The 26,613-nt window shown below is 42.3% G+C and overlaps 1 protein-coding gene across 1 annotated transcript in view; it reads left to right on the forward strand.

The window, feature by feature from the left end:
* The first annotated feature begins 922 nt into the window (after nucleotides 1-922).
* Nucleotides 923-26,613, forward strand: part of MIPEP (mitochondrial intermediate peptidase) — a 117,568-nt gene continuing 91,877 nt past the window's right edge. Inside the window, exons 1-10 of the mRNA XM_075592239.1 lie at nucleotides 923-1,205; nucleotides 2,430-2,603; nucleotides 6,554-6,642; nucleotides 7,851-7,937; nucleotides 10,871-10,934; nucleotides 13,336-13,518; nucleotides 15,649-15,805; nucleotides 18,049-18,097; nucleotides 19,344-19,404; nucleotides 20,477-20,529. Coding sequence (XP_075448354.1) covers nucleotides 1,050-1,205; nucleotides 2,430-2,603; nucleotides 6,554-6,642; nucleotides 7,851-7,937; nucleotides 10,871-10,934; nucleotides 13,336-13,518; nucleotides 15,649-15,805; nucleotides 18,049-18,097; nucleotides 19,344-19,404; nucleotides 20,477-20,529 — 1,073 coding nt within the window. The 5' untranslated portion in view covers nucleotides 923-1,049. The remainder of the gene's footprint in view (nucleotides 1,206-2,429; nucleotides 2,604-6,553; nucleotides 6,643-7,850; nucleotides 7,938-10,870; nucleotides 10,935-13,335; nucleotides 13,519-15,648; nucleotides 15,806-18,048; nucleotides 18,098-19,343; nucleotides 19,405-20,476; nucleotides 20,530-26,613) is intronic.

Raw genomic sequence — 26,613 nt, forward strand, 5'->3', positions numbered from 1 at the left:
ATGGCAGCTTAACTTCCCCCCCCCTCCTTACCCAGGTGGGGCAAGAGGGGGAGAACGATTCTCTGTCCCCTCTCTTCAATCTCTTCTCTCCTACGCCTACTAACTAACTGACATACTATATTTTTGGAGACATGTCTCAATTTGAATATCCTCAGGGAGTGTCTCTAACTTTGAATCATTACAACTCAAAGCTGGATACCGATTGGCTCACACACACATCAGGGGGTGTTCCAACCCATATCCACCCTTTGGATTAACACATTCAAATGTTGCTTAGGCCCGCCTCTGAATATTGCTACAATACTTCAGAGCTGAAACTCACAAACAGGCCAACTGAAGGAATTAACCTTTCCACTGCCTGTTCTAACAGGACTGACAGAGGAAAGGCCCAGAATTAGCAATAGCTGCCGAAGGCCAGGCTATAAAGTAATGCTAACCCTGTGGGGACGTATTAACACATCATGTACTAAGAACAATCATAATCAACAAATCATTCCTATTTATCTATAGGTCTATTTTGTCATGCTGTTTGAAAATAGGTTTTAACAACTTTTTTGTGCATAATAAAATATATATTAGTGGAGATGAACATTCATCTCTTTTAGAAAAATATAAAATAATATCATAGTTCTGATCAAGAGGTAGAGTGCACGCATTAGAGGGATCCTATTTCTTTATCTACTAAACCCCAGTCTATGCCATGCTAATAATCACTGAGGGCTGACAAGTCTGCACGGGGTCCTCCAGCAGCAACTCTGCCAATGACTATCCCCCATGCCCTCTCTACCCTCCATAGGGGAGGCTTCATGCACAATGCTTGTGGGTGTGTCCTTTCACACGCCCCGCCCCTTCTGAGGGCCCCCGCCCGGATGGATCTGCGGTATCCCCCCAATGAGCTGCGCGGGACGTCACAGAGCATGATGTCACCGCCCCCCCCCCATCCGTCACCCCGCAGTGCCGCCTCCTCCTCGTGGTGTAGTTTCCGGACTCTCTGCTGCTGTCAGGTAGCGGCGGCGTGAGGGTGGCAGATTCTGTGCTGAGCTCCGGTCATGGTGCCCGCCAGCATGCTGTCCCTGCGGCGGGTCCTGTCCTCTCTGTGGTATCACGTCACCCCGCAGCGGGCGGTCAGCACGGGCTGGTCCCCGGTGGGAGCCGCGTTCAATGTCAAGCAGCAGCAGAGGTTGGATGTGGTCAGCAAGAGCACGGTGAGAGCCCCCCCTGCAGGCGCTGCACGGGGCTGTCACTGAGCAGTGAGTGGCGGCGGGGTCGCTGGTGCAGCCCCTTACTGCTCCCTCAGGGATATTACTATGTAACCCCGGGACTCACATTGTCACTTCCCATTGACCTCTGTTTCCATGGGGCTGGCAGCAAATGCAGCCTTGTGGGGGACGGGCAAAGGCCACATTCACCCTAACCTCTCCATGTAATAACATCGATATGTGTGAGGCAGCCCCGGACAATCTGTTGTCGCGATAACCGCCAATGTTTTCTTTTGACTCGGTTAATGATCTCTGCCATTGTAATGTCCCCAGACCCGTGTGTCTTTAGTCCATTGCTGTAGTGTGTTACTCGCAGTGAATTAGGTATAATTAGGTTCGAGTCCCTCATGTGATGCAGTAACTCTCCTTTTAGCATAAAACAAATGGAAACAATAGTATACATCAGCTGCTGCCTTAATATAACAATGTATAATATATATCGTTTTTATTTTTATTTTCCACGAAAGGGAGTGCTAGTGCATTACACAGCATGGTTTAGTGATGCTATAAGGAATGCTGGTATGAGCACATTATATACACATAAACTTATAACGTAATTCTGTTTCTGCTACATGCATGATGAAGCAGATCGCATATTCTTTATGGTAAACATTATTGATATGTGATCAAGAGAAGGGCTCATCAATAGCATAATGGTAATGTCACTGCCTTTGAGGTGGGGGAACGTGGTACAAATCCCAGTTTGTGCTCCTTGGGCCAATCACTTTGTCCCCCTGTACCGTAGGATGGAAAATTTAGATTGCAACCTCATTGGTGCAATATACACCGCAAACAGCAAAACATTTATGCTGAGTCTCACTAAGGTAGAATGCAGGATGTTGCACCTTGGTTCAGAATGAACCGTTATTGACTTGAAGGATAGTTAACACTAGATTGGGGTATGATACCTTGTATCTGAAATTAGCAAAACTGCCCCATACTTATTTATTTTTGTACGATTTTGATTTGCACCTCCCTTTCTGTGACGGATGTGCTTCTAGATTCCAACCAACTGTGTAAGGGCTACCTGTGACATGCTCTGTGCTTCTTTTAAATCTTGTTTGAATCCTTTTTTATTCAACATTATTAGCCTGAACGTCTCCCAAGTTATGTGCTTCAGGCGCCTCCAACAAGGTACAGATCTCATATACATTGCTCTGTGTGTTACAGGGTCTGTTTGGAGTTCCAGAATTAAGTTCCCCAGAGGGATTTCAGATCGCACAAGAGAGCGCTCTGAGGAAAACCGAGTCACTGGTGGCAGAAGTATGCTCCACTGCTCCAAGTGCAGAGACCGTGCGGATATTTGATCAGCTTTCTGATGAGCTCTGTAAGGTCGCAGACTTGGTGAGACCAAAAGTATCATTACATAACATCCATTCTGTGCTGTCTACTAATTCCTGAGTTGTCAGAGGGACCAACACAATGCCCAGCGTGCTGCTCTGGCACCCAATGGGTTATTTGTCTAACAAAAAATAAGTATGGGGATTATCATCTATGGTAATGTTCATTTGTGATCAATAATGAGCACTTACATGAATGGTGTTAATAATTGCAAGCAGCTATTGCTGCTGTTCATTAAATAACACATTTTCTGGAAGTAGATTATGACACTACTATATGCCCAGTAGTTTAGTATTCTTGCCTTTTAAGTGACTATGAAATCAAGTTTGATGTACAGTAAGTATCCATATAAAATAATGTCTCCTAAATGACTAATTCATCACAATGCTCTATAAACACTCGCCATATTGTGTATTTAAGGCTGCGCTTACAGTGCCGGCGACAGCGACGCAACGTTGTGTCAAAACAAATGCATTGCTTGGTCGTGATCGTTGGAAGTCATCTCAATTTGATTTTTCCAGCGACTGCAGCCTGACGTCGCTGTGACTATATGCGTAGCCTAAAGCTGCAGACCAAGCAATATCCTACATGTGTTTAAAAAAAATCAAAAAAAAAAATCAGTTCCATACTTTGAGAAAATACTTGTAGCATTTTTTTAAACAACTCTAAATGACATTGTTAATGTATTATAATGTAACAAGCATTTTTGTTTCTATAGCAACCATTTACAAAGTCACATCCCCTTCCTCTTCTGAAACAGGCTCTGGCACACCCCTTTTTGAGCCCTGCCCCCTCTCTAGTAGTGCACCAATTGTATCTAGTGACTGCCTGGTCACATGATCTTCCCAACAGAACGTTGCATCTTTGGTCTTCTTCTGTTGCACTGACAGCCATTTAGTGAACCGAGTCATTGCCGATCGATCGGCAACTTGGCAAACTACTTATCCATTGTGTGGATTGTATTGATGCACATTTTAAATGTTTTTTTAATTTTTTTTTAAATGACTGCTTGGACAGCTGCTTTAACTTGCATCACTGACACTAAAGCAACCAAAATGTTCGTAATAAATGACGGCAGTGGAGTAGCTAGACGTGTACAGGCCCACGGGCAAAAATAAATTTCAGGGCCCCATTTATACGAATACTGACTGCAAATTTTTTCTCCCTCCCTCATTCTGTCCCTAATTCTCTCTCTCATCATCTCTCTTCCTCCCCATGATCTCTCCCCCTCCGCCTCTCATCTCCCCCACCATCACCTCCTCTCCCCCACCATAATCATCATCACCTCCTCTCCCCCACCATAATCATCATCACCTCTCCCCCACCATAATCATCATCACCTCCTCTCCCCCACCATAATCATCATCATCACCTCCTCTCCCCACCATAATCATCATCATAATCACCGCCTCTCCCCCACCATAATCATCATGATCATCACCGCCTCTCCCCCATCATCATCATCACCGCCTCTCCCCCACCATAATCATCATCATCATCATCACCTCCTCTCCCCCACCATAATCACCATCATCATCATCATCATCATCATCATCATCATCATCATCATCATCATCATCATCATCACCACCACCGCCTCCTCTCCACCCTCCTCCCCCATGCCTACCTGTAGGTGTTCCGGCCTTAAACAGAGGATAAGCCGCAGAGGAATCAGCAGCTGTTACACCGACAGAGCAGGAAAGTGGGGGAGGAGCGCGTTCTAGTGATCTGACCGGAGGTCTTTCTTACTTCCGGTGTCAGTTCTGAAACAGCTGCTGATTCCTCTGCAGGCTTAACGTCGGGGCAGGGGGGGGGGAGAGCGGGCCCCCCCAAGAGCCCGGGCTATAGCTACACACCTCAATGACAGTCTACATTACTTTTAAATCAGAGACCAACCACCCCTTCATCTAATTGTGTTTTTGGTTACGTAAAACAGGGTGTAATAATGTAATCAGTAATATGTTCACCGGTGTATTTTTCCCTAGAGATTTCTAGATATATTTATTTTATTTATTTATAAAATGTTTTACCAGTAAGTAATACATTGAGTTACCTCTCATTTCCAAGTATGTCCTGGGCACAGTTATGATGAAAAATACATGGTTACAAATACATAGTTACATTAAGTAAACAGGGTTATTTGTGTCTTACTCTCTTTATGTGTATTTAAGATGCAAATGAGGGTCAATCGGCTATTAATGGCTGAACCATGATGCTCCTGGGGGAAAGCACATGTATTACATTCTTCAGGTATATCATAATGGCCCTGTCCGTATTAAGTTTGAGATGTAATTGACTACGCCCATTTCCATTTCTGGAAACTTGGAGCAAACTCTTTAAAACATCCTAATGTGAAAAGGAATAACAGTTTTTTATAGGTTGAACGGATAATTTTGCCTATTTGGATCAATCAATAAATCGCAAATATATATTAAAGCCCGTTCTGGCATCCAAACATTTCCTTATGGATTTGAGGTGATGGGATATAATACTACTACTTCTGATGTTTATTTAATTAATGCCCTAACGTTCAATTAATCTAGGTTTTGATTTTAGTTGTATAGACTAAAATGCACAAGATAGCTGTTTAGACAAACTTGCCTGCGTGGTCTTGTACTTGTTGACACAAAATGACACTACACATGAATAATTCATTTAGCAAAACGTACTACATGTCTCTAATGTTTGCGTATGGAAGGGTTGGAATAAATCCGTTTTGCTGTTTTTGTGCTAACCAGTAGTAGCAAAAATAAAACGTTTGTGCGAAATTGCAGTTCTGATGTTTCCCATATTTGCCAATACAAATTTGACATGGGCTCTGATTGAAACTATCACTTTCGAAGCAGTTGAATATTAGAGTTTAGCATAAAAATACAGACGAGCTGACTACGATCTAATAAAAAACCAAGAGGAAAAACATATCTTAAATCTCATACATAAGTCTGGAACCAAACAATCCAATTGGATGTGATTTTTATAGATTTAGAATATTTACAAAATACAGCTGGTGTTCCATCAGAGAATTGTAGGACTGCATCTACGATGTGAATTACTTGTTAACCCTGTACATTGAGCGTGGGGGCTCTTGTGACGTACAGGGTATGTTATGTTATTTTTGCTTGTTTTCCGATTACTGGCTGCTGGTTGCAATGCTTTTCCAGTAGAAAAAAGGTTCAGTCCTTCCTATGAAACAAAGAGAACTTATGTCTGAGGAATGTTTTCATAGATTCAATGTAGTTGATTGATGCCATATTAAAAACAAAAACAAAAACAAAAATATTTTAAAATATTATTCAAATGTAACTTTTTCGTGGTGATCATATTAAGGGTTTTACATTCCTTATCTAATTTCTTTTTTGGTAACCAGACCAGGAGAAATTACAGTAGATACATTTACTGGTAACTATTTTTCTTATGTTTTATTTGTGACGTTTTTATGAAGCCATCAGTCAAACAAAGAAACATAAACAAGTAATACGCATGAATTCAGCAGACCCTAAAGTAAGGGGAAACCTAATTACAGGTATTTGATTTACAAATACATAGAATAGTCACTTTAAGGATAATTGTATTGCTGTAAGAAAGCCGGTTACACTGATACGTTTTTTTGGCCCGTTACTGGACTACCCCTTTGGGAACAAGGAAGGAGTTCTACGTTTTTTTTTTTTTTTACATTTAACTTTACTTTTTATTTTATTCAAACCATGACCCGTGAGGCTGGAAGTTGTATCAAATGAAAATCAAGAACGGGAATAGAGGGCAAAATACATAGATTTGTTCTTTACTTTGCGAACTAAACCGAGCGTTTATATCTATATGAAATGTTATATTCAATCTTGTGTGATTTTGACGAATACCCTGAAAACCCCACCCTAAAGGATAAAGCATTGCTCAGTCTGCGCCGTAGCATCTCAACATCACATCCCTTTTCTTTTTTTCCTTCATGTCTGCAGGCGGACTTTGTGAAAGCGGCCCACCCTGACCCGTCATTCAGAGAAGCGGCTGATGAAGCTTGCCGGAACATAGGTACCATGGTGGAGAAGTACGTTTACCTGTTATGCAGGCCTGTCTATAACACAATATAATATGTGCATGTTCTATGTGGAATTTATATAATATATTAGTGTCTCGTATAGCGGTGACTATGTATGCAGTGCTCTACAGATAACGTTTGCAACTACAGTGAGTCCCTGTGTGAAAGAGCTTGCAATCTTATTTTTGCTGGCTGATGCCATAGGGATATAAAGGGACTTGCCAATGTCACACGCAGAGCTGGCACAGGGATTCAAACAGTGTTCACCCACTTCTGAGTCAGTGTTTCTATTGCTGAACTACTTTTTCATCAGACGTGTGCAGCCTACGCTTATAAGCACAAACATAAGTTTTTGTTGTGTATTTGACCAAACTGTTCGAGTGGCTATAAAATGTATTTCTGGCATTGTGTGAAGGATCTCTTGAGCAGCAAAGTGAGGGACCTCATTATTAGAGCTTGTTCCTGCATGAAGATTTACTGCTTGTCAAATGTGTAACGGTTATCAGTGTGAGAGAAATAGGTGAACCTCGTAGAGAGTGGAGAAACGCCGGCATTCTGTGTGTTTTGAGGTCTTCACCATGTTGCTTCTTTTTGGGGGGTGGGGTGAGCTGATCTATGGTCTAACAACCTCCGTGGGAGCACCGGGGTCCCGCAGTGCTGGCGTGGGCAAAAATATTTCCCTGCTATAAGATAATAGTCCAGAGGTATCAACATACTCTATCTATTCTTTGGAGAAAACCTGTTCGCAAATGTTTGGCAATTTCTTCTGTATGGCTAAGTCCAGGAGAAAAGAACAATGATGTAACCCAGTTTGATTTGGACATTGCAGTCACATTTAGTTAATCCAATTTATTCAGATTATTATTATTATTTTTTTTAAACCCTAATTTGCTCCGCTGGTTTTAGGAAATCGCCCACAAAGGTTAGACAACATCAATTTCTTTCAAAAACTGATTTGGTGGAAAAAATGACAGTACCAATATGTATTTTACCAATGTAATAAATACAAAGGAGGAATAGCAAAATGTATTGATATTACAGAAGAGCATGAAATACCAAAAATGATATATTCAGCCCAGTGATATTGTGGGGCACAAAGTAGGTTAACATTTTAGAAAATGTAAAGCTAGGATGCTGCATTTTTCATTTTTGTTTAAATTAAGATTTGTCATGGTTTGTAATGCGCTGATCATTATTTCATACTTCAATTTTCTCAGGTTAAACACAAATATTGAATTGTGTCAAAGTTTAAGGAACCTGTTGGCAAATAAACCAGTTATGGACTCCCTGGACCCTGAAACCAGGTACGTAGAATGGATTGCTTTTGGTAATTTGTGCATTTTGATAATCATCCATATTTGTTAAATACGTATACCAAATGTCATAAGTGTGTAGTTTGGTGTTCAAAAAAAAAAATCTCTATAAGTTGGAGTATGGCACTTAACTTGATATATGCAAATGTTGAGGCGCACTGTAGATCAGCGTAGTAGACTGTATACTGCAAAATAGAAAGAAATTCGAAGGACAGGCACTCGCCATGCAGTAGATTAATTGTAATCCAAGTATCAAGGTTTCGGTCTTTATAGCAGGACCTTCACCACTTTTGTGTTCTGTCCGCGGGTATGGGTTAGATGTATGCACTTGCCAATATATGCCTACACCTGCTATGAGAAAGAGAGATAAAATATACATACACACACACACACTTTTTGTTTTTCTTGATGCGTTCTTTTTTAGGTTTTTGTTTTCTACTTCACATTGACGAGGAAGAATTATGGCAAAGAAGTTGTGTGCTTTATTAGAAGATTCTGTCACACTAGAGCAGGGGTGGGCAAAAAAAGTGGCATCTTTACCTCCGGCAGCTATGATTACCCGCAAAGCAAAGATGGTCTAGGGTAGGAGGGGCCAATTCCAGTCCTCAAGGGCCACCGTCGGGTTTTAGGGATATCCCTGCTTCAGCACAGATGGCTCAGTTGCTGAATAAGCCACATGTGCTGAAGCAGGGATATCCTTAAAACCTGGTCTATTGTTGGCCCTTGAGGACTAGAGTTGGCCACTCCTGCCAAGTATCCTCCCTTTCGCTAGAACTGGGCGCGTCAGTGACACCTTGAATTTTAAATCCCTGAACATCATTGTGCAGAGTACATCAAAACAGAAATTGACAGCAGAAAATAATGTCTTGGGTGTTGACGCCTGTTTTGGTGCATTAACCTGTAATTGCTCTTGATGAACATTCCCCTAGTGTGCCGACTTTCTTCCCTGTTGTAAAACTCAGACACTGATCCTGGTCTTCCTTTTATTTTTAGGATAGCCTTGTATCTATACCAATATACTATTTTTGAAGTCCTTTATTGTATTCACCTTTAGGCCTCGGGCATGGTCAGTGCTTATGCGCTGACCCGTGCTGAGGCGCGCTGCTGCTCGGCAGTGAGCCCCTGCAGCCGCAATGAGAGCGGCTTTAGCAGGGGCTCGCTTACGCTTCCGCAAGCGCGCGGAAGCGTAAGTCTTAGCAAACATTTAAATTCAAGCGCTCAAGGGAGCGCAGGGCCCGTCACGTGAGCGGTTCGCCCAATGAGGGCGAACCAGCTTCGTGACGTCACAGGCCACCCCCCCCCCCCCCCCCCCGACACGGCGCGTGGACCAAGGCCAGGGAAAGCACCCGCTTTCCCTCAGCCTCCGTGCGCCTCAGCACGGCTGCAGTCCTATGGACGCAGACTTACAACCACTATTGTGAGGCTCTTCCACAAATCCACAGCACTTTCCATGAAGTACTTCCTGATGTTTCTCTTTAGCCGGCCACCCTCCAGCTTCAGAGCATGACCTCTTGTTATAGCACTTCTCTGAAATATGCTTCCCTATTGTAACTTGTTTAAATGTTTATTTGTGAGACTTTCTATTTCCCCCCCCCCCTTTGTTCCTTGTCTCCTCCAAGCTGTAACAGTTTTGAGGTCTGTTAGTCTTTCCTAATACGCTTTACCATGTAGACCAGAGATGGATAACTTCAGTCCTCAAGAGCTACCAACAGGTCAGTTTTTCAGGATATCTTTGCTTCAGCACAATACGGAGCTACTGATTGAGCCATCTATGCTGAAGCAGAAATCCTGAAAACCTGACCTGTTGGTAGATCTTGGACTGAAGTTGGCTACCCCTGATGTGACCATGCACTATTGATGTCCTTCTGGAGACAGTCTCCACAACTAGTAATCTGTGAGTTCTTAACCAGTGCTCTATACAGACGTGGATGGCCACAGATCTGTGTAAGTTTAAAAATGTTTAGTCCTATCACACTTGCAATTGGACTAATAAGTAACCCCGCCATTTCCTCAGTCTCATTATCCTGTGTGTTTAAAGCTCCCATTCTCTCATGTGATGGAGAAAATATTTCTAGGCTTGTTTGGAGTTTATGTACTCCTACTAATGCTCGTGGTCTCTCAAGATGAGAATCCAGACAATGGTAGGGTTCATAATCTTGGTCTCCTAAATTATCAGCTGCCTACCAAACCCCTAACTCTATTTCCCATCAATGAGAACATTGCTGTGGGTGAATCACTAGTGTTGTATAGAGGAGATAATCTATTTGAAAGAAAAAAGACACAAATACAGAAAGGGGTATTCACAGCAGGTAGCAAGTTGCCCAAAAAGATATCTGGAGAAATCTTCTGCATCACTGTGATTTTCTATGGATTGTAAGGTGTCCTCTAGTTCAGGGGGGCGCAAACTTTTTTTCCCTGCACCCTACTGCCGGTGGTCCCCTCACTCCCGCGCCCCCCCTAGCCTGCGCTCAAGCGGCATGACGTCACGTTGCCATAGCGGCCGGAGCCTAGGAAAGTAAAGGTTTACAGAGGGCCTGCAGCTCCCCCGGCACTTAATTTAAGTGCCTTCGGGGAAGTGCGCGGGTCCTCTGTAAACCCCACGCCCCCCCGCCGGCAGTCTCGCGCCCCCCCCCTGGATGTTGCGCATCGCTGCTCTACTTTCAGAAGGTTTCCTTATTGCAAAATACGGCTTAGTAAATTTGGCCCTAAATCTGGGTGAGTTTGCCAAGGTAAAACCTCTTATGTTTGTTGGCCTCTTTTATAAGAATGGGGAGGGAAAGAGAGAACCGTTGACAAACACTCCCCCGTTAAAGGACCCAAAGAAAGAGATTGCACTTTACAAAATGCTGTTATGCCAGCCACCAGGGTTTGTAAATGTCACATGTAAAAAATATTTAATATCTCTTTCTTTTTCTTAATTTAAGACGGGTTGCCGAACTGTTTTTGATTGACTTTGAGATAAGTGGAATTCATTTGGATGAAGAGAAGGTAAGCTATCTTTAAACTGACCGTTCTGTTCTGACTGACAGATTAAATCTGTCAGTGGTGATATTGGATACCGAGGCTTGAGCCTCATTACTCCAAGTTCTCTTGTTGAGTGTATTGTCGCACTCTTTAGGAAGCTTCTTGATCTGTGTTACTTGCCACAGTTGAGTTGGTTTCACAGGTTCAACGCTGTGAGTATCTTTAAACACGGCACGTAATTGACATTTATCTTGAGAAGGAGAGCAATGATCCTCGGGTATTGGGGTTTTGGAATGCTTTGTAACAGGTGGTTTTGATCCACTGTGTCTTTTGATCCATGCCAGCTTGACATACATGTTTAAAAAAAAAAAAAAAAATTTAAATGTGTTTTCATAATTTATTACTTTCAATGAAATAGAAGAAGCCGTGTTAGTTCAATTGTGATAATCCAAATAAAAAGTACTAAAGTACTTATTTACTCTGCACTAACAATTGATATTATAAGATACGTTTTCTAGAGCTCTCTCCCTCAGCTGAAGCAATCCTGAATTACAGAGATTCCAGGAGTTTAACACGGATGTAAAAACCAAGATAACAATCTAAAGCAGATGAGGTAGAGAGAGAGATTAGCAGAGTGAATGGTAAATAACCATGCAGGGCAAATAAAAAAAGGTATCGCCTATTACTAACTTTGGGAATTGGTAGGGAGGACATCTCTTAATTATACATTGTTTTTTAATGATATTACTGGCTAAATTATGGAATGGAGCACAGTGCTGTATCAGGCATGTGTGAGGCACAGTAAAACCATGCTCGGTTTTTACATCTCCACAAACCCAGTGCTCCAGTTTAGTAAATGTAACTCTGCGTCTTTTGTATTAGAACATGAAGTTCTCTTTTCTAGGATGTCACACCTAGTATCTAGGTGATTTAATTGTGCACTCCTGCTTTACAATTTATATGTTTAAGGTATCACTCGCCAATATTTAACCCATTCAGCATTTAACTTGCATTACTTAAGGTGCTTGTGTGTATGCGAATATTCTGCTGTGCTGTTCAACATCACACCACAAGATGGCAGTAAACATGTGGCTTCTTAGGCCGCGCTTATAATGCCGGCGACGCGACGTCGGCCGTAAACAAGTACATTGCCACCGCCGCGTGCGCTTATAGTCCACGCGACAAGCGCCGCCGTCGCAAAAATCTGAAACCGGCAAAATTTGATTTTTCAAGGGCCGCGTCACGTGACGCCCCTTGAACAAATCAAATTGCCGGAATCCCGCGACCCCGCTGCCCGGCGAAACATAACTTTTGCCGGTGGCGACGGGTGACGTCACCCGCTGTGTCGCCAACGACGGCACTATAGGCACGGCCTTAAAGAGAGGGGTCCAGCAGCTCTATAATTTTACAAGTGATCCAAGGGTTTAACATGTTTGTTAGTTTGGGCAGCCAGAAAGAAGGCTGTTGAAACATGTTTTATTTTTTGCCAAAATATATTTATTGTATTATTTTCCTATTTATTCTTAATAGTGATTATATACATAAATAGATATTTAGTATTTACAGTGGGAAATTGTGTTGTGGCCTTTTAAGAATGCTAATGGCACTGACTTTTTGTAGCTTCTATGATTTTTTGTGGATCAACATATACCACAGGAGGGGCCTAGTTCAGTACAAGCAAGTTTTTCATTAAGTCTGTGTAATATATTGTATATTATGTATTTTATGGTTAGACCTATATATAGACAAGATGGCTCCCGCCACCAAACGTCGCCCCCGACAATTTGAGCCACAACCGTGGCACACATACTTAACCCGCTGCCTCCAAAAGTGCTCACGCATTGTTGAACGTTACTGGAAGAAATCCCGCTCTAAAGCTGGTTTCCTCCTCTATAAATTCATATGCTCCTATAACACGGCCCTTGCCAAACAAACCTATTTTCCCTTATACTAACTCTATCCTCTAACCCTCAACGTCTATTCAACACCTTTAACTCCATTCTCTACCCAACTGCACCTGCACCCCCTTCCACCCTCACGGCCCAAGACCTTACCACCTACTTCAGATTGAGTCCATCACACATGACCTCTCCATGACAAGCTCCACACAAACCACCTATTACCCTTCATGCGCCTACATCCACCCTCTGCTCATTTTCCCCTGTGACTGAGGTCGAGGTCCCACAACGAGCAGACACTGCCTTTTTTTCGATGTTGCCCATTATTCCCTCTAGATTGTAAGATCTGACGTGCAGGGCCCTCATTACCTCTTGTATGTATGTTTGCGCTTGTTTGTCCTTATTTGGTGTGTAATATCCATAACTCTGTATCCCCATTGCGGTATATGTTGGCGCTTGACAAATAAAAGATGATAATATATATATGGCCTAATATAATACACGTATTTTGTTCTCTTCGAATACAGCGGCGGAAGGCAGTGAACCTGAATATGAACATTGCAGACTTAAGCAATGACTTTCTCATGGGAGCCAACCTTCCCAATAATATTGACAAGAAGATAATACCAGAGCACATTCGCTCTCAGTTTTCCTTGGAGGGGAAATATATACAAGTCAATGGTTTACATGCAGATTCGCCAGATGATTTGGTAAGTTATAGGAGACTCCCTATCCCTCCATTTGGCATATAGAAAATAGTACTTTGTGCAGGATTGTCCTACTGGAGAGATCCCCATCTACCCTGATGAAGGTGATCATCTATACTGTGAAACAGGAAGTGTAATAGCAGTTGGAAATCTCCACATGATTGGGTAGTGAGGCGGTGATGGAGAAACCCAGATGTACAGCACAGCGCACCGACAGAAATGCTGACCAGAGCTCCACGAGACATCGCAAACTCCTCTTCTCTGTATAACATTGTGCTGTTTTTATATGGAATACAAGAAATATGTGGTGTTTCTGTAACTTGTCTACTGTGACCGATACCTGCACAGTAATCCTGCGGTGTATACATTTCAAATGGTTATATACAGGCATACCCCGGTTTAAGGACACTCACTTTAAGTACACTCGGGAGTAAGGACATATCGCCCAATAGGCAAACAGCAGCTCACGCATGCGCCTGTCAGCACGTCCTGCACAGCAATACCGGCTCCCTACCTGTACCGAAGCTGTGCGCAAGCGGGGAGACTATAGAGCCTGTTACAAATGCGTTATTTACATCAGTTATGCACGTATATGACGATCGCAGTACAGTACGTGCATCAATAAGTGGGGAAAAGGTAGTGCTTCACTTTAAGTACATTTTCGCTTTACATACATGCTCCGGTCCCATTGCGTACTGTGGAGGCCCCTTAAACCTCCAACATCACCGGAATTGTTCGGGGCTGTTTGCTTTTACAGCCGAACTTGGCTGCGCGCCAGCCGCATCTCCCGTTCAGCGCTAATGGCGCTGAACAATGAAAGCGCCTGTGGCGCCAAAACAAAAAAACGCGTCTGCCCGCACATTTAAAATCCCCGCGGTGGCGGCCGCAGGAGACTAAAGGCGGCCGCCACTGTATGTTAATGCGGGGTATGCCTGTCGTTACAATGTGTGGTTGACTGCTCCTCCAGGTGTCTAAAAGTTGAACGTAGGGGCGTGACCCCGGAGGGAATGTCTGGGATTGTAAAATGCAGGCATACCCCACATTAACGTACGCAATGGGACCGGAGCATGTATGTAAAGTGAAAATGTACTTAAAGTGAATCACTGCCTTTCCCCCACTTATCGATGCATGTACTGCACTGCAATCATCATATACGTGCATAACTGATGTAAATAACGTATGTGTAACAGGCTCTATAGTCTCCCCGCTTGCGCACAGCTTCGGTACAGGTAGGGAGCCGGTATTGCTGTGCAGGACGTGCTGACAGGCGCATGCGTGAGCTGCTGTTTGCCTATTGGGCGATATGTACTTACTCGCGAGTGTACTTAAAGTGAGTGTACTTAAACCGGGGTATGCCTGTATGGTGTTTATCAAATGTATGATATGTAATGTGACTACTGTGTTTGTAAGAAATGTGATGCAAAATGATTGTTTCCCCCCTCTTCCCTTTTTTTTGTACCCGTTCCTTTCCCATTTATGTTTGAAAAATCTAATAAAAATATAAGTTAAAAAAATACAAAAAAATTTGAACGTAAATGATAAAAAGCATAAAATACAATCTGTAATGGTAAAAATAAGTGTCACTTAAAATGACAAAATTACAGTGATATTTTTGTGAACCATTTGAATTTCAAGTCCTATTTCTTTTCCATTTTTCAAATACACAAATGTAGCCCCTTTTGTGATACTACAATCACGTGCAGATAATGCAGTGCTGGATACCGCACCATACCGCACCAGCTCTGCTACATCTATAGTAGTCTACGTCTCGTATACCCATCTTGTGTGATTCCATACGTTTTTGTGTGTCTAAAAGCTATGCACATTTTAGTGGACATTTTAAATCTAAAAGAACAATCTGGGAGATGTAGTTTTAATGATGTTTAAAACCAGCCACCTTTTTGCTATGAAAGCAGTAGCCATTAGGCTCCCATAAGATTAAACAGTCTCTAGTTTGGAATTGGAAAGTCTGTAGGGTCCTATCCAATGATCTCTAATCTACCAGTTCGTGTATCATAGGTTTCACTGTCTGGGACTTGTTTATCCTGCTTTGTGTTGGTTATTTTCATTGTGTTGCTGTAAAAATGTTGTGCGATCCTGAGCAATCTATTTCTATTTATATTTTTCTGTCAGGTGCGGGAAGCCGCTTACAGGATCTTCCTTTATCCAAGTGCCAGTCAGTTGGAATGCTTGGAGCAATTGCTGACTAGTAGGAATGTATTGGCGCAGCTGGTGGGATATCCCACGTTTGCCCACAGAGCGTTACTGGGGACCATGGCTAAAACTCCAGGTAAGATAAATGTTCGGAGAAGACACATTTCTTTTTGCCGGTAATGGGTGTTCATGCCTGTCTGAGAGCTGTTTTCATGTTTGGAACAGGAGATGAGGACTTCCTCCTCCATTCCTGGTGTCCGAGGGCAGTTCACTGCCATATGATTGCTTGTGTAGCTACCACATGACCCAAGAGCTAGTGATCTCCCAGCATGTAATGGTTTCACAGGTCTTCTGTACATAGCCTATAGATAAGAGGCCATCATTACAACATGAAAGCAGTATTTGATAATATTGGCTGATATATTTATAAAATAAGCAGTGTGTGCTCATTTGCATGTAATTTCCCAGAATCCCTTGCTGCAATAGAAGCACTGCATGCTGGGTGATAATGTTAAAAAGCAGGGTTGCAGACCTGAATGTGCTCACAAGTAATATTTTTATTTTATATGTATACGGTGGAGGGTTTTCAGTCGCCTTTTCACCCATTATAACCACAATAATATGTATGTATATGTACGATACCATTTCCACGAAATCAGCAGACGACACTCAGGTAAGTAAAGTAAATAGATTATTGTATTTAAACAAAGCGCGAAATGCCAACGTTTCGGTCCCAACAATGGACCTGCCTCAGGGCAATACAGTGAAAGAATGAACACACAAAACATAAATACCCCTAAACCCATGAGTAATTAATCCAATTAACACAATCACCAAAAATAATTAAGAGGCATAAGCCCGCCAACGTTTTGCTCCCACGATCTCTAATGTGCTGCATAGGACATTTTTAACTTCTCTGTCGGCCATCTTGGAGTCACAGAACCCGCGCATGCGCAGTGCGGTACTGTCCGAATAATGCCTGAATAAACAATCCTGCATGTGTAGTAGGTTCGTCTCGGCTGACCCTGCGCATGCACATCAATGCTGATTTCGTGGAAACGGTATCGTACATTTATTTTTACTTTATGGGATATGCACCAACATTTATTTGATAACTATTGGAGTGCCGTCTGCAATTTTTTTTTTATAAATATGTCATTTCCCAGAATCCCTTGCTGCAGTGGAAGCACTGTATGCTAGGTGATAATGGTGAAAGGCAGGGTTGCAGACCTGTCTTAAGACATGCAAATGAGCGCACAGTAATATTTCCATATAGCAACCACTTATAAAGTCATATCTACTTCCTCTTTTGAAACATGCTCTGGGACACACCTTTTTGAGCTCTGCCTTTTGGCAACAAAGTATCACAAACAAATCTGTTGCTGTGTTCCAGACAGCAGACTGTCTATTACTCTGGAAGCTGTAACATAATGCTACACATCAGCTGTAGCGTTTCAGACAGCAGCATAATGTTAAAAGGTGGCTGTTTCGTTAGGCCGAGCTAATGGTGCCGGTGACGTCACCCGTCGCCATTGATGCTAGCGAAAGTTGTAATTCGCTTTCCGGTGACGTTGCGGGCGACCAGGTTTTTGGTTCAGAGGCTGTCACATGTGGCGACGGCTTCTGAAAAATCAAATTTGACCGGCTTCAAAAATTCCCGTCGCGCTTACTATAAGCGCTTGCGACGGCATTTGTTTTCGAGCGACGTCGCGTCGCTGGCTCTATAAGCGCAGCCTTAGGCACACAATCCATGTTTTTTTCAGCTTTATACCAGTAGCACCAAACGATTGCCAGCTTGGGTAAGAATGTAGAATTGTACATTGTCACATGCTTTACATATAAAAAGAAGGGGGAAAGGGGCAGTATTGCTGCTTAAAGCATGTATTAAAATGAGCAGCTTCCAATCGGCAATAAACCACTACCGTTGGTTTCATAAATATTGGGCCTTGAATTTGACCCATCCTAAGAAATGTCTGTGACCAAAGATTTAGTTGGCTTGTCAGCAGGCAAAAGCCCACTTCTTAAGTTTGCAAATGCGATCGTGTCAATAGTAAAAAAAGAAAATTGCCAATCTTGCTTCATTAACATTTTTCTTTTTTCATCATACACATTTTAAGCAGTATCAATTTTGGTCTTGTATGTATGCTATAGCAATAGTTGATGATGTTTGTCAGGACAATATACTGGCTTAAGCTTCTCCCCCCCCCCCCCCCCCCCAGTATTTTGCAGAGTTTGCCTTTAGGGAGGGGTTGGGGGGAGGAATTTGACATGTTAAAAAATGTGCCAATTACAATTCTACGTGAACATTTCTCCAGTTTCTTCCAAAAACCGATACCCGAACTAATCCAACACGTTTGTTCTTCCTGTTTTTGCTGACAGAGACCGTGATGATGTTCCTTGAAAAGTTATCCAATAAACTATATGATCGGTGAGTCTCCCATTTTTAAAGTTTTACTGATGCGCAACTCGAGAGCTCTAACCTTCCTATCACAGAGATCATAATAATAATAACACCTGCTACACCTGTAGCTTATTATTATTGCGCGCCAGCAGGTGCGATAGTACATTAGCCCCACCCCTTTTTCATGCACTGCTAATTCGCACAATGGTGTCTGTCCCCACTGGTGCGTTGTGTGTGTCCTGGTGTGACGTGCCCGTGGGAGATTAACATCTGCTACCCCTGACACATTTCCCACAAGCATGTAGGGGCAGAGAGATTATGGAAGTTGTTTGAGATATTTAGTTTTAATGTGTTGCATATGAAAGGACTGTACAGGGAATGCCACTGTACAGGGAATTGTACCACATATGTCTTCCAAACTGGGGAGTTGCATTCAGCTCATATTTACTTTTTTCCCTTGTAATTTCACATATGCTGAAGAGTTTAATTTCTGTGTAATGGGCTTTTTATGTGGGTATTTTTAATAATAAACACTATGGTGTATTAACTCTTTCACAGTAGTTATTGATGAAAGCAGCATTTTAGATTCAAGGGTATCTTTTAGCGTGAGAATTAACATTTTACGCGGTGCTACAGTAGTTGTAATGTTGCTGCATGAATTACACGGTACTGGGCTCCTGCTGTTGTTACCCCCCTGAAGCTGTGGCCAATTTCTGCAGCTTGTGAAATAATGGAATCCAGGCATTCCACGGGGACTGGAAGACACCATAACCAACAGGAGAACACTGATGTGTTTATCTTTGTATTTGAAAGGGGTAACAAAAGTGAGTGAGATTGGGGGATTGGAAATAATTCCAGATAATTGGACATTTCCTACAATTAATAGAGAATGTTGGTAATTATGATTATTAAAGTAACATGGCTTAATCTCCTCTCTAAGACAGTGGTGCTGAAACTCAGTCGTCAGGGGCCTCCAACAGGTCAGGGTTTAAGGATATCCCTGCTTCAGCACAGGTGGCTCAATAAGTGGCTCAGTCATTTTGACCGAGTTTGAGCACCACTGCTAAGGCCTTCCAGTAATTTGCTGTCCCAAAGCCTTGGCTTAGGCAAGAGGTTTAATATTTAGAAAACGTCATGTTTATCTCCTGATTCAGGATCTCCTCTTGAGGCACTTGTATCTCCTAATACAGCATGCTTTAGAACTCAAGGATTAAAAAAAAAAAAAAAAAAAAAATGTCACTAATGTAAGTTTTATTTTTTTATTTTTTTGCAGTACTGTAAAAGATTTTGAAATGATGGCTGGGATGAAAATGAAGCTTAACCCTATGAATTCAGTAAGATATCAATGTTATGTTTGTGCTACATGATGCAAAGTATGATAATAGAACTGCTTCTATGCATACTATTTGATAACTTTAAAATAAAAATGGAAACAAATCCTAAATATCCCGATTGATTAAAAAAATATTCATAGGAGGTGTATGTCCCTTTTAAGTGTGGCCACACTAGCAATACAGGGGAGGGGAGGAAGAGACCTCACACTCTGTACATATAAAAATGATCTTGCTAAGACTGTTAGTCTAAGACAGACTTCTTGACATGCATCATGTAGTGAAGAATCAAATGCCTTTAATTTCAAGGAACAACGTAATACTGTACATTAAAAAAAGTGACGTTTCAGGCCCACAGGCGGCCTTTCATCAGGTAGGTGTTTTGAGAACTCCAGTAAAGACAGGTCAGTAGAACCTGTGGAAGTTCTGGATTGACCTGAGGGTCAGCAGGTCTAACACATTTGTATAACTGACCGCTTTTTGTGCCGTCAGTTTGCCTGTAGGAGATGGACACTATACGTAACAGTATGTCCAGATTCTCTCCTCTTTCTTGGTCGGGGCAAGGCAATGGATTGTGCAGAAGATGGCATCCTGGAAATAGGGGCCTAGTTGCAGAAAGGTGGAGGAAATATTACAGTGATAGGTGCAACCTATTTTAGCCTTCACTGAAAAAGCATGGTGAGGCCACAAAAATGTGTGACATTTTATCTTGATAACTTTTTGTTTTAAGAAAATCAAATAGTGATGAGTAATTAATCAAATTAAAAAAAAAAAAAAAAAAAAGATAAGAGACTGCTCCATTAAGGAGGCTTGTCCATAATGAATGATTAAGATTGACACAAGTTACCACAGGTGATACTAATCTTTACATGAACCTGTCTGAATTTCCCTGTTGACGCTGTGTTGCTGGTCCTCTCTGCAGTAAATGGGTTAATACTACAGAGTTATTTTTTATGGTGACCCAAGTTAAGAGTGAAGTGATCATCTTTCCTATATTTAAAATACCCCATTAGCGCAGCACACAAAGTCTGTCTTGTGATGGCAATATGAAGGCATTGCATTTACTGTTTTTCAGAAATTGATGCCTTGGGATCATCCATATTACAGTGGTGTCTTACGTGCTGAAAAGTAGGTTCTCCTTTGTATAACTGCATGTTTTTATGTAGATTAGTCCTATGTTGTCCGGTTGGAAAGTCTAATTTGTATACTTTAATCGGTCTATCAATAAAGCTGTGTGCGCATTTGCATTGGTGGAGGCACTCGTAACTAGATGTACTAGCAGGTAAAAGGGTAGGGAGCTCGCAATACAACCAGAGGGTTGTTCAATGGACAAGAGCACATCCCTGAAAAAGTGCTACATTTATTACATCGTATCAACGTTTTGGTCCGCCTTTCTCAAAACTAATCCTAACGTCCTCCAGACCCCATATTTATTCCCAGTGTACAGAAAAAAAGCGCGAAACAGACATCTGTGGACCACTCACAGTTTAAATGACGTCTGTGTGTGTGTGTATATAATTGATTAATGTTCAATGTGCTGTATCACCGATTTTTAGATGTGATGTGCCATGTAATTAACATTTAAAAACTGGAACTCCCAATGCAGTCTCAGTCCCGTGCTGTTCTTGTCATATCAGATTACCACGACACACTCAAAAAGAACAAGACCACAACGAGGTTATGAGTTTAGCATATTACTGAATAGAAATATAGAAAAATGATCGAGCACTGATTCTCATGATAAAGAGAAAAATTTAACTTTCATCACTCCACAAAAATGCATAGTGCCTCCAGTCCGATAGTGATTGTCCCACTGAATGCCAGCAACGATGTGTACGAAGTAAAGAGGGAACTGGGCACATACTAAATTATAAAAAGTTCATGTTTTCATTAATAAAAATGTAAGTTTCGGCCCACCATGGCCCTTCATCGGAGTATAACACACAATGTTACCTCTATGCTGACGGCACACAAATATTTACCTTTCAACCCCTGACCTTACACCTGCTGTACAGACCAAAGTTTCTGAATGTCTCTCTGGACTATCATCCTGGATGGCCATTCGCCGACTGAAACTCAACATGGCAAAAACATAGCTCCTTATACTTCCTCCCAAACCTGGCCCTACTACCTCTTTCCACATTACTGTTGAAAGTACCATCATTCACCCAGTAGCCCAAGCACGCTGCCTAGGGGTCACACTCGACTCCTCTCTAACATTCGCCCCTCACATTCAAAACATATCTAAAACCTGTTGCTTTTTCCTCCGCAACATAACAAAGATTCGCCTTTTCCTCTGTTGCTCGACTGCTAAAACATTCTCAGGCCCTCATCCTCTCCCACCTCGATTACTGTAACCTCCTGCTATCCGGCCTTCCTGTCTCCCCTACAATCAATCCTAAACGCTGCGGCCAGAATCACTCTACTCTTTCTGAAATCTCTCTCAGCGTCTCCCCTACTGAAATCACTCTCCTGGCTTCCTATCAAATCACGCATCTCGCACTCAATTCTCCTCCTCACTTTTAAAGCTTTACACTCTTCTGCTCCTACTTACATCTCAGCACTAATTTCTCGCTATGCACCATCCTGACTCTTGCGTTCTGCTCAAAGATGTCTTCTCTCTACCCCCTTTGTATCTAAAGCCCTCTCCCGCCTTAAACCTTTCTCACTTTCTGCCTGCACCTCTGGAATGCCCTTCCCTCAATACCCGACTAGCACCCCCTCTATCAACCTTTAAGACCCACCTTAAGACACACTTGCAGACGCACTTACCTGAATGCCCTCCTACTGTCTCTGTACGTTCTCCCCACCAATCAGATTGTAAGCTCCCCGGAGCAGGGACTCCTTCCGAAATGTTACTTTTATTTCTGAAGCACTTATTCCCATGATCTGTTATTTGTATTATTTGTTATTTATATGATTGTCACGTGTATTACTAATGTGAAGGCGCTATGTACACTAATGGCGCTATATAAATAAAGACATACATATATGATAAAAAATCCTACACTTTATAACCATAATAAACGATAAAAACAGACGCACCGAGCAATGCATGAATCCAGCTGTGAGGAGACGCACCAAAGATGAAACCACCGTGACTAACCCACTCCGACATCACAACGTGAATGCTCGCATCCCAATCAGCCCGGCAGTCACGAGGCACGCAAACCACGCCAACTAGGACACCCCCCCAGCATCGTCCGATTCCGTAAACACACAAAAAAACAAATTCCACAGGCTAGCAAAAAATATACATGGCTAAAAGATGAGCAGAAACATCTCACAGGACACTTTATATGGTATCAACTCATAAAAAACCCACACCATTCATACCTTCTCTCCTATACGTTCTCCTCTTAAGCGTTTGATGAACAAACACTGGGACATCCTTAGGCACGACCCCATTTTGGTTGACGCCGGTCGGGATTTTTAAATGTTCGCTTATCGGGGGGTGCCAACATCTGTGTGATACGAGCTGATGACCGCCTAAATATATGCCGGATAATTTTCTCTCAAAGCCGAGAAATGGCTGCTTTAAATGCTTTGGATGTGCAATAGTTCATTCAGACCTTTTTTTTTTACCGCAACATAGGGTTGCCAGGTGTCCAGAATTGAACTGGACTGTCCTGTATTTGGACACTGTCCAGTAAAAAAATGAGAGGTAATACTGGACATGTATGTGTCTGTTATTACCTTTCTGGACATAGTGACCTGACGGGCTTGGGGCGTTGTGGGATTTTCCGGAGCAGGGCTGTTGCTAGGGGGTTGGGCAGCTTCCTGCATTCTGATTGGCTACTGCTTGGTAATGCAGCCACTCAGAAAGAGGTGTCAGGAGCCTGAAGGTGGGGTCAAGGAGTGTAGGAAACATGGAGCAGAGAGAGGTGTGTATGTGTCTCGAGCATTTGTGTGTCTCCAGCGCATCACATCTTTCAGCATTGTGTCCAGTATCTTCGGAGAAGCCACCTGGCAACCCTATCCATATACTAGAAAGAATTTTCAGATATGTACTTGCATCACCTGTGATTTCATCTTTTGTTGTTTATACACTTGTGGGCCTTACTGTGTAGTGAAGATTAATAGACCCCTTAAAAGGCGATTTTCTGAGCACAAATCTAGAATCTAAGGCCCGGGCCATAGAGGGGTGAGGCGATCCGAACCGCGCTGACGCTGAGGCTCGCCTGCTGAAATCTGGGCGATTTCATGCCCATACAGGCGAGCCAGCGGGCGCGATCGGAGCCGGGGGGAGGTGGTTGGAGGCGAGGCAGTGACGTCGCTGGGCCAATCGCCCGCGACGCACTGACGTCGACGTCAAGGCGCCGACGGCGCCGTGACGTCGACACTGCTGTGCTGTGATTGGAGGTTTTCAGCCGACAGCGCGCTGAAAAAGAGCTTGGCGCTCGGCTGAAACCTCCATCTCGTCAGCACGCCTGCGGATGCTCGCGTGAGCCCCCTCTCTAGGCATCCTCATTGAGGATGCAGGGGCTCAGCGCGGAGCGTCCGCACGCCTCAGCACGGCCTGTCCTTCTATGGACTTGGCCTAAGGGTGAGGATCCTTCGACATTAGTGCAACACTGTGCCTCTTCGGGGAAGAAAAAATACCTAATGGATTTCCAATATCGCTCTCATACACACATGCATATATAAAACCATGTACATGTTCTAAATACATCATCACGAGGAATATAATCGGTAAATATACAGGGATATAGAAAGAAAACCGTGAGATACTATATGATGTATACAATAACAATATATTTGTCTAAACATCATACCCATATTACACGCATACATTACACAAAGTCTAAATATTTTTTTTGACAAAGGGAAGCTGGTGGAATATATTGCTTCCATGACCAATGGAATAATAATTCATGATGGAATACCTTTACGTTGATCAAGTATACATTTTTATAAAAATACTTTTCCAAACATATATATGTACAAAAATGTATATGTACTATAGGATCAGTAGAAACATACAGATGAATTTTAAATAGAAATGCCTCCTACAAAATTCTCTCAAATGCATATACTGTATACACCGTCTTCCATCCACCATCTGCATTGCATTAATCTACATGTTCGTATTTTGTTCAACTAATATGAATAATCCTAAAAAGAGACTGGAATTATATATGTACTCGACTACACTAGTACCAGATGGTGATCATAGAAAATAAATCTACATATATCCACTATATCATATTACATAGAAACATTATAATACATTATGATGCATAAAAATAAAAAATAAATTTTTACATGCTTGGTTTGTATCTATATTCTATTTCAAGATATATATATATATATATATATATATATATATATATAACATGACAAAGAAAAAAGGAATCCCAGATTAGCACTCTAACATACAAAAGATATCAAAATGTATTAAACACATAACAAAATATATAATAAAAATTATCCACAGTGTACCAAGGACTGATTTCTACTGAACACTAATGAATTCATTAGTGTTCAGTAGCAATCAGTCCTTGGTACACTGTGGATCCTTTTTATTATATATTTTGTTATGTGTTTAATACATTTTGATATCTTTTGTATGTTAGAGTGCTAATCTGGGATTCCTTTTTTCTTTGTCATGTTCACATATATTCATCATCCCTAGCACCGGCAGTAGTGTTTATATCTTACACTTCATTCTTACTTTTGGTCTGTTGCAGGTTGTTTCTTGTGATATATATATATATATATATATATATATATATATTTCCTCTCAAAAACGAATAGACGATACCGTTCTGTGGCTAACAAAATGCTTTTATTTGTGCGAGCTTTCGAGATACACTGATCTCTTCTTCCGGTGGTGTTACAATGGATAAAGCAAGAAAGGTTTTTACTAGTGTTGTACCGGGTCCTAGGTTTTCTGAAAAACGGGTACCCGGGCAAAATTAATCATTTTACCCGGACGGCACTTACCTTCAGGGTGGGGAAGATCGTGGCGACATCTGGGAGCAGCAGAGGTTCTGGTGGCAGCAACAGAAGTCTGTGTTCAGCCAGTGGGAGCAGCAGGAATACGGCACACAGCTGATACCAGTGTGAGGCAGGGAACCATGTGACTGGAGCAGGAGCGTTCCTATTGGACAAATCGGGTGGATCCGGCTGCTCCCACCGGCTGAACACTGACATTTGTTGCTGCCACCGCCACCAGGACCTCTGCTGCTGCTCCCAGATGTAGCCGCAGTCTTCCTCACCTTCCGTCGCCGGCTACATTAAGTGATTAAGTATTTTCAGGTACTCTGACATTACCCGGTGCCGGTTCCTATTTGGTGTCAGGCCCAGCCCCTGCTTTCGGGTAATTTCCAGGTAGCTGAAAAAGTGCCGGGTACCTTACACGGCACTCGGTACATCACTAGTTTTAACTTGCATTCCAGGATGCACTGTTTTTATCTGACTGAAGCCTATCCCTCCCCCTGTGCAGTATGCGATTTTATGACGTGTGTGTGTGTGTGTGTGTGTGTGTGTGTGTGTTGCCCAACAGTGCTTTACAAAAGGTGTGTGTATATACCAATGGTGTGGGTAGGTGTAGAAATGTAAGAGGGTGTTGCATTACTATTAGTGTGTGTAGATAAAAGCTTGGCTAACACTGCGTGTGTGTGTGCATAATATAGATTTTTTTAATTTAAGGAACCTTTACATTAAGTTTCTATTGTTGGTTATCAGAGTTGTGACAGTATTTTCTGGTTTACAGTAGAGGGCGCTCAAAGATAGACAGTAAAAACATCTTGAATAGGAACCCAATAGTAGCAGTTTTGTTTTTAGACATGGCATGCAGATCAAACGGAGCTAGTAGTGCTATTGAGAGAGTGATGTAATCTAAACCAAGGTAAAATGGCAAAACGTACCCAAAATACATTGTAAGTGACTGCAACGACTGGGAATGCACTGACTGCTTGTGGAGTCTTGCATAACATTAACATTGATATACTATTTGAGGACTGCCATCTTTAAAGGAACATCCTCCCTTGGCCCCCCTTTCTTTCCCATAGATGGGAAGCAGGGTGTCTCCGGAGCTAAGCCACATTTATTTTGGCTCTTTGGACCCCCTGGTTCCCAGTATACTTACCCAGGAAGGTGCTGCCAGTTACTTCCGGGTCATTTAAATACCTGAGGCATGTGTACCAATAAGAAGCTGCCACGAATTAGGTTGTTGCTTCCTATTGGCCCATGTAATGCCACTTTTTC

Source organism: Ascaphus truei, chromosome 3, assembly GCF_040206685.1.
Source record: "Ascaphus truei isolate aAscTru1 chromosome 3, aAscTru1.hap1, whole genome shotgun sequence".
Taxonomy (NCBI): domain Eukaryota; kingdom Metazoa; phylum Chordata; class Amphibia; order Anura; family Ascaphidae; genus Ascaphus; species Ascaphus truei.